The following is a 16,325-nucleotide window of genomic DNA, read 5'->3' as shown; positions in this document are numbered from 1 at the left end:
CCAGATAATTAAAGGGGCAAAAGAATTATTAGAATCAAATTAATACCTCTTTCCCTATGATGCCACAACCATCAATATGCTTAAATAAAATTGAGATTTTATTTTTTTAAGATAAATTCACCCAGTCCCATTAATAAGATTTTTCTATTGTGGATTTTTTTTTTCCATATTACCCATTATCAATTATTTTACTACTGGAGAAGCAACTAAAATATTTTCAAGACTGAGAGGAATAAATAATGAAAGTCTGTCAGGTCTAAAATTCCCCCCAAATCAATAATAAAGCAATGTAGGAACCTTTAATAGGAGCAAAAACATACAGATGTCGCAACATTTGACATTATACTGATAACACAGTTGTTATATCTTGTCACAGAAGACAAGAAAAGCCATTGAAATCTATTGAGAAAATTGAGATAACAGTGCACAGTAAAGATAACATGTTATTTGTAATGATATCTTTGCGGTCACAATCCGATGAGGCAATGCCGAGATAAGCATCTTTTCTAGATAAATCAGCCTGTATGTGCACTGGGGACAAGGCCAGATTTGTCAGACTTGACTACAGACAGTTGCAAAAGCTCCAGCTGCCCTCTAGAATCAGTGTCCAATGTATTCCCTTTGGTCATGAATGATATTTTTAGCTTTTGTCTGCATCATGGTTGTCTGTAGGTAACTATGCAAAATCAGATCAGCTTTGATGCAGGTGAAGATTGTTTTGCATATTTAGAAAAAAATGGTTTCTCTATATTGCTTCATTGGTTGCTGTTCAAAAATGTATATTTCTGGTCTTGAAAAGGCCCCTATATGACACTATTGATTTTGGAGGAATTTTGGACATGACTGACTCCATTACCAAAATGATGCATAGATGGTATGAATCATTTGTCCTCTATTGGTGAGAAAATTAATAAAAATATCAGTGACATAAGCTGAAGTAATGGAAAAAAGAAAAGAGAAGAAAGAGTTAACAAATTGGGGGCACCACTAGTCAAGGTATGAATTTGTCTTAATGAGCTATAAAGATCTGAGTGTGGTGAGTAGGATTCAACTCCTTCTCTGTGAATTGTGGGACAATGGGACAATATTCACTTCTGCAACCACAATATGGTAAGTCTGCAATAAGAACCCAATTTTTTTTTTTTTTTTTGCTTTTCCTATAACTTTTGTCTAAGAGAAAACAAAGATGGAATCTAATTGGTTGCCATGTGTATCTACTTCAATTTTCAACTGCACTAATTTCACAAAGTAGTGTCAATGGGGGGAATTTATTAAGACAGGCATATCATTCACCAGTCTTAATATTTTGTGTGCTGGTGGCAAATGTGCCTGAATTATTTGAAGGTCTTAGCAATTCTGGTGTACCACATGAGTTCCCATATACCAGAATCGAAATCTACACCAGTCAGAAATTCCAGGTATAGCTCTTGTCAGTTTCTGTCCCTGCCCTAGCCTGCCTCGCTTTCCACCCTGCTCTGCCCACTTTTCTCTTACATTGCAAGTAGGTCCGAAAATTGACAAACACATTTAAACACATTTTTTTTTCCATAAAAAGCTATATATCAAAATTGTACCACTTTTGCATCAAAAACAGGCTTCACAAGATTAGTAAATTCCCCTAAGAGTATTTTTTACACAGCATAGAATAGATTTTACTGTACGAAATATAACCATGCAACTATGTGTACTGTTTTTGGTACAGTTTTGTAGCTTAAACTTTAAACTGGCCTACTAATGTAACATTTTTACAATGTTTTAAAAGGTGAAATATCACAAATGTAAAAGTAACTATAGGAGGCACACATGGTGCAATAGCTATTTCTTTTGTCCCATTACTTAATAAATCAAGAACATGGTATCAGAGGTACAGTATTTCCTTTCAAAAACAAGTGATACATAAGCCCTTTTATCGTTCCTGAATTTCAATTTTCAATCCTTGTTAAAGCTCCTGGATAATCAGCTTATGCCATATTATGATATACATCATCACCTTTTATACAACACACATACTTTACATATTAATGAATATTTTAAGTAATATTTAAATATATTCTGGAAAAATACATTAATTCCTACCTTCCTGGACAGCCACAAAAGGATTACTACCATCCACAAACTTTTCAGTAAACGTGATCTTTTCAGTTTGTAAAATATCTTCATTTAAATTCAGGTCATCGACTGCCATGCGAAATACTTCATAATCTTTTCTAGCAGAGTCATCAAAAATTGCCCCTGAAAATAAGAAAGATGCTGTTAATAGAGGAACAAAGTGAACAGTAAGCAGCAAGAGCAACTGTCGTGGTTGTCAAACACAATGGCAAGACAACATTGTTGCTATGAGAGACAAGTTCAGTAGATGAACCTAATATGCATAATTCTTAATTGCATGATAAGAGTGATTGGAATGCCATAAAAACAATACAAAACATTAAAGACATTCTTCAATTATATCATCCACATATAGAACTGTGAGCAAATGTAAACAAAACAGTCTATTCATACTACAAGGATGTTTTGCATTTTTAGGACCTTGCAGTTAATGATTACTATTGGTATTAACACACCACTGCACTATATACTGTTTACATATTAAAAATTTTAATACCAAGTTTACAAATGGACCACTACCTAAATTGCATAGGTGTGCTAAATTAGTGGCAGTGTGTAACAATTTCTTAGCCACTGATGCATCTATACTCTAATTTAGTTACTATAGTATCTGGAAATCCAAACAAAGACACCACCTTCAAAAGTATGGGTGCCAGCCCAAGGATACATGCAAGTCCAGAATAAAAATACAAAAATATGTGGCACTCCATTGAATTATTGAAAAAAAAGTAGATTTTATTTCCCCAAAATACACAAGCAACATTTAAGCTCCCACCAGAGTCTTTTTCAAGTTAGTGTCTGTATACACCCTAATATGGTCTCATAGCATATATAGTAAATACAAGGAACAATTTTCATTTAACAAAATTAACACTGTAAAAATAGTTCATTACTAGAGATGAGCGAACACTGTTCAGATCAGCCGATCCGAACAGCACGCTCCCATAGAAATGAATGGAAGCACCTGTGACGCCGGCCGGCCGCCGGCAAAGTCAGCGTCACAGGAGCTTCCATTCATTTCTATGGGAGCATGCTGTTCGGATCGGCTGATTCAAACAGTGTTCGCTTATCTCTATTCATTACTTTTCCATTGATAAGTCTGTTCATCACAGATATAGATTTGGCCACTCTTAACTGAGCTTAAAGTTATTTAAAGATTCCAGTTTTCTGAAAACCAACCCCATATGATGTCACAGCAATTTGTAAAAAATAAAAATAAAGAAATTAAATTTAAATAGTAAGCAATGGGTAACCACTTACATAAAATACCACATTATTTTTTTGAAAATGTAATCATCTTGTGACACAGATATCATGTGGCCATAGCCATGCACAACAAAAGAGAAAGGACACATAAGTATTGTATTGTATTACACTTGTTTGCACAACTTAGAAGTTGCTTAGATCTTATTACAGAGGTCAATCATCCACCAATTTGTAGAAACTTTCTTCTGTGCCAAAAACTGTTTGAATGACAGTAGTACAATAAGAGATTCTTCATTCAATGTGTATTATACAGTTCTCTACCCTAGCTTTTGTAGAACCTCATAATTTAAGCCTCAGATACACCACATCACATCATTCAATACTAGGCAAGAATCTCCCACAACACTTGAAAAAGAGATTCTTTATCAGCTAAGGTATGTAACATTTTTTTGTTTTTATGCAGACTTTTAACTGTTTGGAGAATATAAGTAGGATACAATATTATCATGTATAGTAAGTATCAAAATGTTCTAAAGGGTTATAAAATAAATACATGTCTAAAAAATAGTCCTCTTTAGTCTGATGCCTCATGCTACAAAAAAAGTTGCTCTATTTGTTGTAGATTTTGCTGCGGTTTTTGAGCCAAAGTCAAGAGTGGTTTGAAAAGGAATGGGAAACATATAGGAAGCTCTTATACTTTTCCTTTCTGCTAAACCCACCGCTTGGCTGGAAAAAATGCACCAACATGTGCAACAAAAAAGCAGTTTTTCTGCTATGTTTGGCCTTAGCCTTAATGTGAATTCACGCTGAGACTTGCTCAGTTGACTTTATGCTGCACACCACGGTCACCTGTCTAATTTCAATATAGGAAAACTCCATTCATGAAAGGGCAAATGTCTCTATCCTTTTTATAACTATAATCAGGGCCGCCGATAGGGCAGTACTACTGGTACTGGCGTCAGGGGCCCGGCCAAATTGAAAAATGTGGGGGGCCCGGTTTTGGCCCACTACCGTGTGCCGGCCCCCTGGCGCCTGTAGCAGTCATTGTGTATGTCCTATTTCAACTCAGATCTGCATCCAGAGGACGCAGATCTGAGTTGAAGACATACACGGCTTAAGCAAGGAGCTGACACAGGTCAGCTCCTCGCTTCGCCGCTGCGTGCCTCTCTTTCTGACACATATGCGGCTGAAGCGAGGAGCTTACATGTGTCAGCTCCTCGCTTCGCCGCAGCTACTGGCTTGTAGACGCGATGTGATCACATCGCGTCTACAGTTGCCGGCGGCAGCAGCGAAGCGAGGAGCTGACACAGGTCAGCTCCTCGCTTCAGCCATCGCGTCTATAAGCCAGTAGCCAGCGGCGGAGCGAGGAGCTAACACAGGTCAGCTCCTTGCTTCGCCGCTGTGCGTCTCTCTCGCTGTCACATATGCGGCTGAAGCGAGGAGCTGACCTGTGTCAGCTCCTCGCTTCGCCGCCTCCGCTACTGGCTTGTAGACGCGATGTGACGTCATCACTGTCATCACCGTATAACTGTGCGCCAGTGAGAGAGAGGCACGCAGAGAGCTGCGAGGGAACGAAGGAGAAGGTAAGTCAGTCAGTGTAATGTGGAACGTGAAACTGGGGGCAGAGAGAGGACGGCATGACACTGGGGGCAGAGATGGAGAGGACGGCATGACACTGGGGGCAGAGATGGAGAGGACGGCATGACAATGGGGGCAGAGATGGAGGGACATGAATATGGGGGCAGAGATGGAGAGGACGGCATGACAATGGGGGCAGAGATGGAGGGGACATGAATATGGGAGCAGAGATGGAGGGGACATGAATATGGGGGCAGAGATGGAGAGGACGGCATGACAATGGGGGCAGAGATGGAGGGGACATGAATATGGGGGCAGAGATGGAGAGGACGGCATGAAAATGGGGGCAGAGATGGAGGGACATGAATATGGGGGCAGAGATGGAGGGACATGAATATGGGAGCAGAGATGGAGGGGACATGAGCATGGGGGCAGAGATGGAGGGGACATGAATATGGGGGCAGAGATGGAGGGGACATGAATATGGGGGCAGAGATGGAGGGACATGAATCTGGGGGGCAGAGATGGAGGGCATGAATCTGGGGGGTAGAGATGGGGGACATGAAACAGGACAGAGATGGAGGGGACATGAAACTGGGTGCAGAGATGGAGGGGGGACATGAAACTGGGTGCAGAGATGGATGGGCGGACATGAATCTGGGGGCAGAGATTGGGTGGGAGACATGAAACTGGGGGCAGAGGAAGGGTGTATATGAAACTGGGGGAGAGATGGAGGGGGGGGCATATAATTTACGGGTGACTGTAGGAGGATTATACTGTGTGCAGGCACATGAAAAATTAATGAGAATGGGTGGAGTCAACATAACAGTGGGTGGGGCTAAATTTGCCGCGGCGCGCAATTAATTAATAATGATGTAGGCGGCTATGCTACTAGCATACCAGCCTGTTTGGGGGTGGGACTTTTACTTTAAAGGAGTGTTCACATTGCATTTTTGGCCTCCCTTGCCGGGATACGTTGGTAACCAGTCACAATCAGCTCCCCACTTATCCCTGCACGGAGAACTGCAGGCCCCCCTTTTTTTTAATGGCCAGTTCTTCGTGCAGGGATAAGTTGACAGCTGATTCTGACTGGTTACCAACGTATCCCGGCAAGGGAGGCCAAAAACGCAATGTGAATAAGCCCTGAGGATTTATTAGGAGGGCTCTTATAAATGGTGTTGGCTCTCTATAGGTGCTGTCACACGTAGCAGATTTTACCTGCAAATAGAATCTGATTAAGCCTTGTAAAGCTGCTAAATAAAGGGAAATGTAATACATAATGGGTATGTCGCAAAATAAAGTAGTTTTAAAATGGCGACGTGGGGGGGGGCAGACATTTAGGCTGTATGGGGCCCCAAAATTCCTGATGGCGGCCCTGACTATAATTACACTGCAAACATAGTTATTTTATTCAATATTAAATTGCAATTTATACTGAATAAGAAGATTTCAGAGTTTGCCAACAGTCTTAAAGCTTTTTCAAGAAGTTATCTAGTATTTCTGAATACAATTTCCCAAGTGAATAACAGTTTTGGCAAATTCGGAAAAGAAAAGTTATCCAAATACAAAGTTATCCAAATATTATTTATCATAGTACAACCATTGTAAACATAGCCTTCCACATGTTCCCAGGGATAAGCTAGATTATAGACATAATAGATCAAGACCTTTAAAGAGTATTAAAGATTAATAGGATAAAAAAATGACAAGTGAGTAAGCTGCTAAGGTTTTGGGCTACACTTTGCTGAAGAAAGAAGGTAATTGTAATCTACAGGGGACATCTGTTGAGGCGATGAATTGTATGCATTAAAAATCATACAAAGGCAGCAAATGTTTTTTCTACATTAAATAAACTTACCAGAATATCCTAGTTTAAACATAAGTGTAAGAATTTAAAGTTTTAAAAAGGGTAGAAAAATATAACTACTAATCTTTCTTCATAGTTAGACAGTTGTTAGAGTTAGAGATGAGCGAATAGTACTCAATCAAGTAGGTACAGTCCTATGAAAAAGTTTGGGCACCCCTATTAATCGTAATCATTTTTAGTTCTAAATATTTTGGTGTTTGCAACAGCCATTTCAGTTTGATATATCTAATAACTGATGGACACAGTAATATTTCAGGATTGAAATGAGGTTTATTGTACTAACAGAAAATGCGCAATATGCATTAAACCAAAATTTGACCGGTGCAAAAGTATGGGCACCTCAACAGAAAAGTGACATTAATATTTAGTAGATCCTCCTTTTGCAAAGATAACAGCCTCTAGTTGCTTCCTGTAGCTTTTAATCAGTTCCTGGATCCTGGATGAAGGTATTTTGGACCATTTCTTTCTACAAAACAATTCAAGTTCAGTTAAGTTTGATGGTCGCCGAGCATGGACTGCCCGCTCTCAAATGATCTGAAAACAAAGATTGTTCAACATAGTTGTTCAGGGGAAGGATACAAAAAGTTGTCTCAGAGATTTAACCTGTCAGTTTCCACTGTGAGGAACATAGTAAGGAAATGGAAGACCACAGGGACAGTTCTTGTTAAGCCCAGAAGTGGCAGGCCAAGAAAAATATCAGAAAGGCAGAGAAGAAGAATGGTGAGAACAGTCAAGGACAATCCACAGACCACCTCCAAAGAGCTGCAGCATCATCTTGCTGCAGATGGTGTCACTGTGCATCGGTCAACTATACAGCGCACTTTACACAAATAGAAGCTGTATGGGAGAGTGATGAGAAAGAAGCCGTTTCTGCACGTACGCCACAAATAGAGTTGCCTGAGGTATGAAAAAGCACATTTGGACAAGGCAGCTTCATTTTGGAAACAAAAATTGAGTTGTTTGGTTATAAAAAAAGGCGTTATGCATGGCATCCAAAAAGAAACAGCATTCCAAGAAAAACACATGCTACCCACTGTAAAATTTGGTGGAGGTTCCATCATGCTTTGGGGCTGTGTGGCCAATGCCGGCATCGGGAATCTTGTTAAAGTTGAGGGTCGCATGGATTCCACTCAGTATCAGCAGATTCTTGAGAATAATGTTCAAGAATCAGTGACGAAGTTGAAGTTACGCCGGGGATGGATATTTCAGCAAGACAATGATCCAAAACACCGCTCCAAATCCTCAGGCATTCATGCAGAGGAACAATTACAATGTTCTGGAATGGCCATCCCAGTCCCCAGACCTGAATATCATTGAACATCTGTGGGATGATTTGAAGCGGGCTGTCCATGCTCGGCGACCATCTAACTTAACTGAACTTGAATTGTTTGTCCAAAATACCTTTATCCAGGATCCAGGAACTGATTAAAAGCTACAGGAAGCGACTAGAGGCCGTTATCTTTGCAAAAGGAGGATCTACTAAATATCAATATCACTTTTCTGTTGAGGTGCCCATACTTTTGCACCGGTCAAATTTTGGTTTAATGCATATTGCGCATTTTCTGTTAGTACAATAAACCTCATTTCAATCCTGAAATATTACTGTATCCATCAGTTATTAGATATATCAAACTGAAATGGCTGTTGCAAATACCAAAATATTTAGAACTAAAAATGATTAAGATTAATAGGGGTGCCCAAACTTTTTCATAGGACTGTATTCGATCGAATACTACGGTATTTGAAATACTCGTACTCGATCGAGTACCACTCGCTATTCAAATGTAAAAGTTTGATGCAGAACCAGCATTGATTGGCCGAATGCTATACAGTCGTCCAATCAATGCTGGTTCTTCTCCTACCTTTAGAAGTCTTCTCTGTGCAGCTTCTCCGCGGCGTCTTCCGGCTCTTCATTCACTCTGCCAGGCATCGGGCCTGGGCAGAGCTGACTGCGCATGTCCGCTTGTAGTGCGGGCATGCACAGTCGGCTCTGCCCAGGCCCGATGCCTGGCAGAGTGAATGAAGAGCCAGAAGACGCCGCGGGGACGCTGCAAGAAGAAGACTACTTGGAGGATCCAGCCCGACCCTCACTCGTGGACTTGGTAAGTATAATTTGATCGAATGTTGCCTACCCCTGAAACGAGCATTTTCCCCCCATAGACTATAATAGGGTTCGGTATTCAATTCGAGTAGTCGAATATTGAGGGGCTACTCGAAACGAATATCGAACCTCGAACATTTTACTGTTCGCTCATCTCTAGTTAGAATGTTGACCATAATAGTTAGTTTAACAAATTACATCACTGCTAAAACTGTATGTTATAGGGATATCGATAAACTTGTAATATTTATAGAGTACTCTAAGACGTTTCTTCAGTTGGTATGGTATCTATCTACTGGAATGAAATTGAGCAAAAATGTAAAAATTTAAAAAGTTAAAATAGCAAAAGGTATCATTTTGGCACAAGTGACAGAAAAAAGTGCTAATAAATTGATAAATATGTGTCATATTCTTCAACTTTATACTTTTACATAATATATAGATCTACGGATGTGTTCATTCTTTCCTTTCCTCTTGGCTCAACATGTCCAAATATTAATGTCACAAGACAGTTTTTCAATGCAGTGCTGTTTTATAATATTGTGTAGCACCTTGATATCCTTTATGTGTTTTTTATGGCTACCCTATTGTTGTTTGTAACATTTTAAAGGTTTGTGATAATGTATTGAATTTGTTTTAAAAGAAATACAATTTTTAAACAAAAGTGGGCAAAGATATGTTTGAACACATTAGTATCTTAAAGGGATTCTATCATTAAAATGCTATTTTTGTCCCTAACATGTAGGAATAGCCTTAAGAAAGGCTATTCTTCTCCTACCTTTAGATGTTTTCTCTGTGCTATCAATTGGTAGAAATCCCGGTTTTCTTCGGTATGCAAATGAATTTTCTCGCAGCACTGGGGTGGTCCCTAGCGCTCAAACAGCTCTGAGGGAATCCCCAGTGCTATGAGAAAAATCTCCAGTGCTGCCTCTATCTTCGCCTGGAATGGCCTCTATATGGCCAGTAAATTGTGGCTGCTTTCACAGTAAGCTGGGGTAAGTGGCCACAAGAAAATGGCCGCAGGCATGCGCAGTCAGCTCTGCCTGAGGCCCAACGGTAGAGCCGACTGCACATGCCTAGAAGTTTGAAGCCAGCGCTGGAAGAAGACGCAGGGAGAGGCCATTCCAGGCGAAGATAGAGGCATTGCTGTGCCTCTATCTTCGAGAGTTCTCTCGCAGCATTGGGGATGCTCCAGTGCTGTTTGAACACTGGGAACTCATTTGCATACAAAAGAAAACTGGGATTTCTACCGAACGGTGGTGCGGAGAAGACATCTAAAGGTAGGAGAAGAATAGCCTTTCTTAAGGCTATTCCTATGTGTTATGGACAAAAAAATAGCATTTTAATGATATAATCCCTTTAAGAGAAGCTTTTAAAACTGTACATATTTATTGCCAATATCTTTTGAAAATTTAAACATATATATGTTTTTATTTTTTACATAGATATCTTCTAACGTAGAAAATTATTTTGTGACATTGAGCTGCATAAACGGATGCAGAATGTTACTATATTGCTCCCATGATATTTTAGATACCATTTTACAATGACAATCATGAACTCTCTTATAGTCCCAAGGCCCCAAAACACTCACTTCCCATATCAACTGGAAATTTCATTCAGCTCTAGCATTACACAGGGAAATTATTTTCATTAAAATTAATTAGCTTTGTGATTGTGGTATTTCACCAGTTTAAACATTCAGGTTAGCTTGACATGATGGATTGCTTGGCAGTGTTACAGATGGGACTAACAGTATGTTCACAATAAATAATAGGTCTGAACAAGGAAAACACAAATGAAGCAAAATTCTTGGAATCAAATTTTCTCTGCGTAAAAGCATTACTAGTCCAAGTCTGGCAACTTAATTAAGTAGAGGTAATTAAAATGCTAAGGAGTTCTTGGCTCCAAAATGGGATAGAAGTATGGAGTCAGGAAGCAATGGCAGTATGGTTTGGTTATTGCCTTGCAAAGTCTCTTATAAGCTTAAGTAGATTGAATTTAAGTAAGTTGCTTTTGACAGACAAAACTATACAATTCCCAAGACGTATGAAATGTTTTCTATTAATTGTAGGTAAATGTAAAGCTGGCAGAGTAATGGCTTAATAAAACTTAAAATTGGATGTATAAATTATATCTTAATTAGGTTTCATATCTTTCAGGTTCCATATATTTAACTATGCAAATACTCTGAAATTAACTTAAATAGAGTAATATTTATGACTATGGTACTTTCTAGGCCACACTCTAGAAGATTATTCTATTCACATTGAAACACTAGTGGCAATATTAATATACAGAACCAATATTGATATACAGTACGTGACATGGAGTCTTTCTTTGGTGTCACTTGAATATCTGTGCCCTATACATCTCCTCAGGCTGTAAGCAAGGCATAACACAATGTAACCGTTTTGCCAAGAGAATTTTTTTTTTTTTTTTTTTTTTACCCAAAATGAATATTTATTACCTATCCACAGGGTAGGTGATAAATGTCTGATCAATGGGGACTCCACCAGCTATGTGTCCACCAATAAATGGAATGGTGGTCTCCAGCCCCTTAATCCTCCTGACTACACGACTATGGCCAAGTTTAATTAGAATAGCAATTCTGCATACACATTACTCATTTATTTACTCCATGGGAAATTCGTCTGTGTTACTCATATAAACAGCCGAGGATTTTGCAAGTAGCATAGGAGGTGAATGTAGCAGCCGTAGGCTTGGCCTGTTCACCACTCTAGTTCATTTCCTCCTCTCTCCTATCATGCATTGACAAGGAACAGTGGGGCTGAGAGGTTGTAAATATTATTAGCGGTAAAATATCTTTAAGGCTAAGGCACATTGTGGAATCACCGTAGAAAAACACTGCCTTTAAGAGTACCAGGAAAACGTTTGTTTTTGTACCGTGTTAGCCAGTGGGTAGGAAATATAAAACACAAAAAACTTGAGACTTCAGTAGTTGATAGTAGTTTTTAATGGCTAACTAATAATAATGACAGATTACAAGCTTTCGAAGAAGCTGAGGAAGAAGTCGAGAGCTTCGAAAGCTTGTAATCTGTCATCATTATTAGTTAGCCATTAAAAAAGGTATCAAGTTTTTTGTTTTTTTATATTTAAGAGTACCAGAAAGTGAATCAGATTCTGTTTAATCTCATCCACACGTTTCGCAAAAACTCAATGAAAAATGTCATAGAAAGAACATAATGTATTTTTGTTTAATTTTTTCTGCATTGTTTTTTTGCTGCCTTTCTTTTTCATCTTGGCCTTAAATGAGTTCTCCATAGGCTTTTGATAGGCTCTCCATAGGGAACCTTTGCTCTCCAGCTGTTGCAAAACTACAACTCCCAGTGTGCATACTTGATCTGCTGTTCTTGGAACTCCCATGGAAGTGAATGGAGCATGTTGGGAGTTGTAGTTTCACAGCAGCTGCAGATCCAAGGTTCCCTACCCCTGCCATAGGCTCTACATTTGCTGCAATGCCTTGAGGCTAGGTTTCCATCTATTTACAAATTTTTGGTGTTTTCCATGTCCCTGTTGTGCTGGCTGCACTGCCACTGGACTTCCTGGTATAGACTAGGGAATTTATTTTTTTCTGTCAAGTCCCAGCCTTCTCCATTTACCCATGTCCTTTTGCAGTATCCACTCACTTCACCTCTAACATCTTCCTCTTTATTTATTTATTTTTATTTCTGCTCAAAGAGCCTTGTATTTCACCCCCTGTTTCTCTAGTTCTATCCCCCACAACTCTGGTCATGCTCCATCTCTATCTGATATTAAGCTCTATATTACATGCTTTGTTCTGATCTTTTTCTCTTCTGTTCCACCCCCAATCTGTATTTGTTTCCATAAACACTTCACAACTCTCTCATTCATTCTATTAGGAATCAGGAGAAAATATTTTCCTTTATTTCATCTACAGGAAAAATAAAGTGTCATATACCAATTTCAGGTGGATTCTACTTTGCAAGTCCCATTAAAATGATTAGAGGCAGAAAAAGCCTTAGCACTTTTTTGGAGCGTTTTTCTGTGCCCAATTAATTTCACTGTGTTTTATCAAAACAGAATCCACATGAAGATAGTTCCTGATGCTTCTTTTTTCCTTTAATGGAAAAAAGAAATCCTGACTCTGAAATGAATGGGAGAGTTAGGAGACATTTTTGAGGCAGAATTTGAGGTGAATTCTTCCTAAAAAATCTGCTTGCAAAAAATTCACCATGAGGGCAAGGGGCTGGCTGCATTTGTCAGTGTTTTGCATATGTGAAGCACCGGACCACAAAATACAGCAGCGGTGCTTACAAATGTGGCCAGCCTTGTGCAGATGGACCAATCACAGAGGAGCTGCTGCTGCCACTGCAATTAATAGTGGCCGCTGGCTCTTCTGTGTTTGGCCCATTTGAATGTTGCTCTAAAGCACCCACTTTGATACTACATTCAAATGGATGAATTACTTGTAATAGTGATGGTGATCCCACTATGATATATATCTTTGCTGTGACACTATGATGTCACAACACAGGCAGAGTATAGAACATTGGTGACAGTGTTTAAAAAACAAAACCAAGAACCATTACAAAGCTGCCTCCACTATTCTTGTGCCACTATGAATAGACACTATCACAATTTGAATTTAGCACCAAAACAGAATCTATGACATTAAATTGAAATGAATCAATCTCAAAAAATGTTTCTGCTGCTGTTGAAATCAATATTGGCTGTTGAATCTTCTGTGATTGGTCCTTTTGAATTCAATGCTAAAGCCAGAGCCTCTTTAACCATAGGGCTAACAGTGCTTTTGTACCAGGCCTTATGGTAGCAGGAGACATGACACGGTTTGGGAAACTTTGGGGGGTGACAAAGTAGGGGCAGCCAGGGGGTGGGGTGACATTAATTTGTATGGGCAATCTGGAGGGGGACATTATAAGGGGAATTTTGTATTGGGTGTTGTACATAGGGTATGGTATTACCATCAATTTGTATTTGGACTACTTGGGTAACCCTCAACAAGAAACTAATTCAAACGTGTCCCTATCGTGAGTAAAAAGGGTGCTTGTTTGTTTTCTTCGGACAAAGATTCTCAACAATTGAATACCTAATCTTTTTCCTATGGTATTCTATGCAGATGTATGTTAAACCCTGAAAGCAAAAGCCTGCAGAACCTTCTACGCCATCAGAAGACAACTGTACCATCTCAAACCACCGGTGAGGGTCTGGCTGAAGATATTTGATGCAGTCATCTCCCCGATCCTTCTCTATGGCAGTGAGGTTTGGGGCCCAGCCACCTACCCAGACCAGTCAAAGTGGGATTCCAGCCCAACAGAGAACTTCCACCTGGAGTTCTGCAAATACCTGCTCCATGTCCATCGCAACACCACCAACATAGCCTGCAAGGCAGAGCTAGGCAGACTCCCCCTATGGCTCACCATACAGAAGAGGGCGCTAGCTTTCCAGGTACACATCCAGGCGAGCAAGCCTGACTCCTACCACCACCAAGCCTGGCTAAGCCACCCGAGCAAACCAGACATTCACCAACCAAACAACAGCCAACCACCAAACCAAAAACACCAACAGATGATAACCAAGGCCGAAATAAAGGCGACCACAGAGGCAAACAGAGAGCGGTACATTGAAGAATGGAGAAACGAAATAAATAACTCCAAGGAACTCACCATGTATCAATCCCTACAAAGGGACTACACCATGGCCACCTACCTGGAGAGAATACGCCACCCCAAGCACAGACAGACCCTGAGCCGGTACAGACTGAGCGCCCACAACCTAGAGATAGAGACGGGGCGATACAGGCAGACGTACAAGCCACGGGAGAACAGACTGTGCCAGCACTGTGACCAGGGGGTCCTAGAAGACGAGACCCACTTCCTGCTACACTGCACCAAATACTCAGCTGTGAGGGCCGTCTACTACCAAAGACTGTCTGCCCACATCTCAGACTTCATATCTGCAGGCGAGAAGAGGAAACTCTACATCCTACTGGGAGAAGAAGAGGCCACTGTGGAGATCGCTGCCCAATATGTGTCCAGCTGTCAACAAACCAGAGGAAGATGAGACTCCACGGACTGTTATATTTATCCCAATACACCCGCCCCACCCCACCCCCACCTCCAACCCCCCCATATAGCAGTCACCAACGAAGAGGAAGATGAGACTCCATGGACTGTTATATTTATCCCAATACACCCGCCCCACCCCACCCCCACCTTCAACCCCCCCATATAGCGGTCACCAACGAAGAGGAAGATGAGACTCCATGGACTGTTATAACCCAAACCACCCACCCATACCCACCACCCATCCAACCCAACTCCCCCCCCGCCCACTTTACTAGCTTTGGCAATGCCAAATACCTATTCGGACGTGCCAATAAAGCATTTTTTGATTTGATTTGATTTGTTAAATAATCCCCCTTGTTTGTGATTCAAACCTATTCACTCCCCTATTCAGGCATGTATATGTACAGGTTTGTATATGCACAGGTTTGAAGGGGTTAATAACTTCTGCCGATAAGTCACACAATACTCTCTCTTTTTCCTTAGGGCTATAATTCTTGACCTATTCAGATGCACAGCTTCAATATATGGTATAATATTGGAGGAGTATGGGGGCTAGGATATTATGTTCTGCCACACTAATAGATTGCTGTGTAGCAGTCAGCTCTCAGTAAAGCAGCTCCAGGTCAGACTATTCTGATTGCTAATCCCTAATATGCTACCCCCTCTCTCCTGCAGTGCAGTAGTGTGCTGTGGTCAAGCCCTATTCGGGCCCATACATTGCCGTAGATATAGATATTAGGTATTTCTCAACACGTTTCGCTAATCATCTTAGCTCATCAGGAGAGATTAGTTGAAAGAGAGGGAAAAATAAATAAAGATGTGCAGTAATAACCGCATTTCCTGGGACCTTTGTGGTAGGTCCCCGTACTCACAGCAATTCCGACGCCGTGTGCTACCAATGCCGAATTTATATAGCCCCACGATCTGGGTTTTAACTCCGCCCACCTACTGCACCTCCACCCGTCCAGCCAATCAGATCTTACCAAGTCCGAACGCATCATGAGGGGGCGGCAAAGGGGACGGGGGCCTTCATGTTGCAAGGGCAGGATATAAAGTACTAGCAGGAGACATGACACGGTTTGGGAAACTTTGGGGGGTGACAAGGTAGGGGCAGCCAGGGGGATGGGGTGACATTAATTTGTATAGGCAATCTGGAAGGGGACATTATAAGGGGAATTTTGTATGGGGCCACTAGGGATCCATTATACTGTGTGTGGGCTATTGATAATTTATGCAGGTCAGGCATTTCTAGGTGGTGGTGATGGGGGGGTCCACTTATGACATCTTTGAACAGGGCCCACCAATGTGCTAAAACAGCCACTTTGGCGCTTAATTGAAATGGCCAAATATAAGGAGAGCTGCTGATGCTATTCAATATTGATTGGACCACCAA

General features: G+C 40.7%; 1 protein-coding gene across 1 annotated transcript in view; it reads right to left on the bottom strand.

The window, feature by feature from the left end:
• The window catches only part of GRID2 (glutamate ionotropic receptor delta type subunit 2), a 952,324-nt gene that overhangs the window by 825,544 nt on the left and 110,455 nt on the right, over positions 1-16,325 (bottom strand). The window contains exon 2 of the mRNA XM_075285407.1: positions 2,077-2,232. Coding sequence (XP_075141508.1) covers positions 2,077-2,232 — 156 coding nt within the window. The remainder of the gene's footprint in view (positions 1-2,076; positions 2,233-16,325) is intronic.

Source organism: Leptodactylus fuscus, chromosome 1 (genome assembly GCF_031893055.1).
Source record: "Leptodactylus fuscus isolate aLepFus1 chromosome 1, aLepFus1.hap2, whole genome shotgun sequence".
Classification (NCBI taxonomy): domain Eukaryota; kingdom Metazoa; phylum Chordata; class Amphibia; order Anura; family Leptodactylidae; genus Leptodactylus; species Leptodactylus fuscus.
Note: the sequence above shows the minus strand (reverse complement) of the source record. Positions and strands in the feature narration are given on the sequence as shown.